The sequence below is a fragment of the Elephantulus edwardii genome, unplaced genomic scaffold (assembly GCF_000299155.1).
Source record: "Elephantulus edwardii isolate Elephantulus edwardi_28Jun2011 unplaced genomic scaffold, EleEdw1.0 scaffold00046, whole genome shotgun sequence".
In the NCBI taxonomy this organism is placed as follows: domain Eukaryota; kingdom Metazoa; phylum Chordata; class Mammalia; order Macroscelidea; family Macroscelididae; genus Elephantulus; species Elephantulus edwardii.
The window spans coordinates 18,401,048-18,403,064 of NW_006399796.1; the positions used below are offsets into that span (position 1 = coordinate 18,401,048).

General features: G+C 46.5%; 1 protein-coding gene across 1 annotated transcript in view; it reads left to right on the forward strand.

Moving 5' to 3' along the window:
• The first annotated feature begins 235 nt into the window (after window positions 1-235).
• SLC27A6 (solute carrier family 27 (fatty acid transporter), member 6) overlaps window positions 236-2,017 on the forward strand; it is a 100,611-nt gene continuing 98,829 nt past the window's right edge. Inside the window, exon 1 of the mRNA XM_006886034.1 lies at window positions 236-716. Coding sequence (XP_006886096.1) covers window positions 236-716 — 481 coding nt within the window. The remainder of the gene's footprint in view (window positions 717-2,017) is intronic.

Here is a 2,017-nt window from a genome sequence, read left to right on the forward strand (position 1 = left end):
GCTCCTCCCAGGGGAGGGTAGGTGGGTTTTTTCTAGGGCCACAGAGGCACCCAGACAACCCTACCGCCTGCATCCCTTGGTGCGACCTTCTTGCAAACCTCTGATTCTGTCGCCCAAGTTCCCTCCTACTGCCTACGCTAACGGTGAAAACGTGGTTTCCACAGAAAACTGTGCCTTGAAGATCGAGTCTCTGGTAGGACTAAGGTCAGAGTTGCCTCCTGGCTCTGCGGCACTTATGCTTCTCTCATGGCTCACAGGACTAGGGGCTACAGGGGTCTTCCTGTGCGTCCTGCAGAAACTCCTGTTCCCTTACTTCTGGCAGGACTTCTGGTACTTGTTCAAGGTGACGAGTTGTGGAATTCGGTTGGAGCTGTTCAAGCTGAGAGGGGAGCTGTTTACTGTGCTCGATAAATTCCAGAGCCATGCTAAGAAGCAGCCTCACAAACCTTTCATCATCTATGAGGGAGAGATCTACACCTATCAGGATGTGGACAAAAGAAGCGATAGAGTGGCTAACGTCTTATTGAACCATTCCACGCTGAAAAAGGGGGACACGGTGGCCCTGCTGATGAGCAATGAGCCTGACTTTGTCCACATATGGTTCGGCCTGGCCAAGATGGGCTGTGTGGTGGCCTTCCTCAACTCCAGCATCCGCACCAACTCTCTCCTGCATTGCATCCGCAGCTGTGAGCCTCAGGCCCTGGTGGTGGGCGCAGGTAGAGTTGTGCAGACCCTCTCTTCCTCCTGCCCTGCCTCCCGCCCACCCTCAGAATAGTTCACAATTGATGCTTTGGGAAGAAGTATGCATGTACAGATAGAGACATTTTTAACATTCCAATACTACTATAGATTAGCATACGTCCCAATTGCTTCAGTAAAAGTTTAAGAAATCTCTTCTTTCTACTCTGGAAAAAGGTGGCTCTCTAACTAGTACTTTCAGAGAGTTCAAGAACATGGGAAGGTAGAAATTACCAAGGTCTAAATTTTATTAGTTAGCAATGAATACATGATACATTAAAAAGTTATCTTTGCTCCTTTGTGGAATGTTTACCTTATCCTGAGAAGAAGATTATAAGGGCTGGGGGAAAACCTCATATATGTACACACATATGTTTGTATTATGTGTATTATGGGGTAGCTCCACAGGAGTGGGATGGTCAGTTTCCTCTCCTGACACACATAATGGAACTCTTATGGCCTTGTGGTAAAGAATTAGACTGCCAAACCAAAGGTAGGTGATTTGAATCTACCAGCTGCCTTGTGGGAGAAAAATGGGCAATCTGCTCCAGTGAGATTTACTGTGTCTGAAGACCCACTGGATGGTTAGCTATGAGTCAGTGGTATTCAACAACAACATATAATTTTTATACATCTATTTGTATGTTGTTGTTAATTCTGATGGAGTTGACTATGACTCACAGCGATCCTGTGAACAGCAGATCTGAGCTATGCCCTGTCCTTCACCATGCTCACCATCTCTGATGTGCTGGAGCCCATTGTTATAGGAACTGTGTCAATACATCTTGTTGAGAGCCGCCTTCTCTCTCTGACTGCGTTTCTCAGCTTGATGTCTTTTGCCCAAAGACGGACCACTCCTGACAAGTCCAAAGTATGTGAGACGACATATATGTCTGCTTATTTCACTCCTATAGCTTCAACAAGTTGAATGTCTAGAGCAAGTGTAAGCTATAAGTCTAGTTGGAGAACTAATGTACACCTGACCCACCTGTGGGTTTTCAGAGGCTGTAAGTCTCATGAGAAGAGAATGGCCATTTTTTCTCTCTCAGAGCTGGTGATGGATTCCAGACAGATGTGGCCTTTGAGTTGGTAGCACAACTCCTTATGCTATGTATGTTGTTGTGTACCGTAGAGCCAGAACTGACTCTAGTCGACCCTTGGGTAGATTTTCAGAGGCTCTTAATTACATGGGAGAAGATTGCCCATCCTTCCCTCACGGAGAAGCTGGTGGCCTCGAACTGCATGTATTTGGGATTGCAGCACAGCGTTTTCTCTTTCT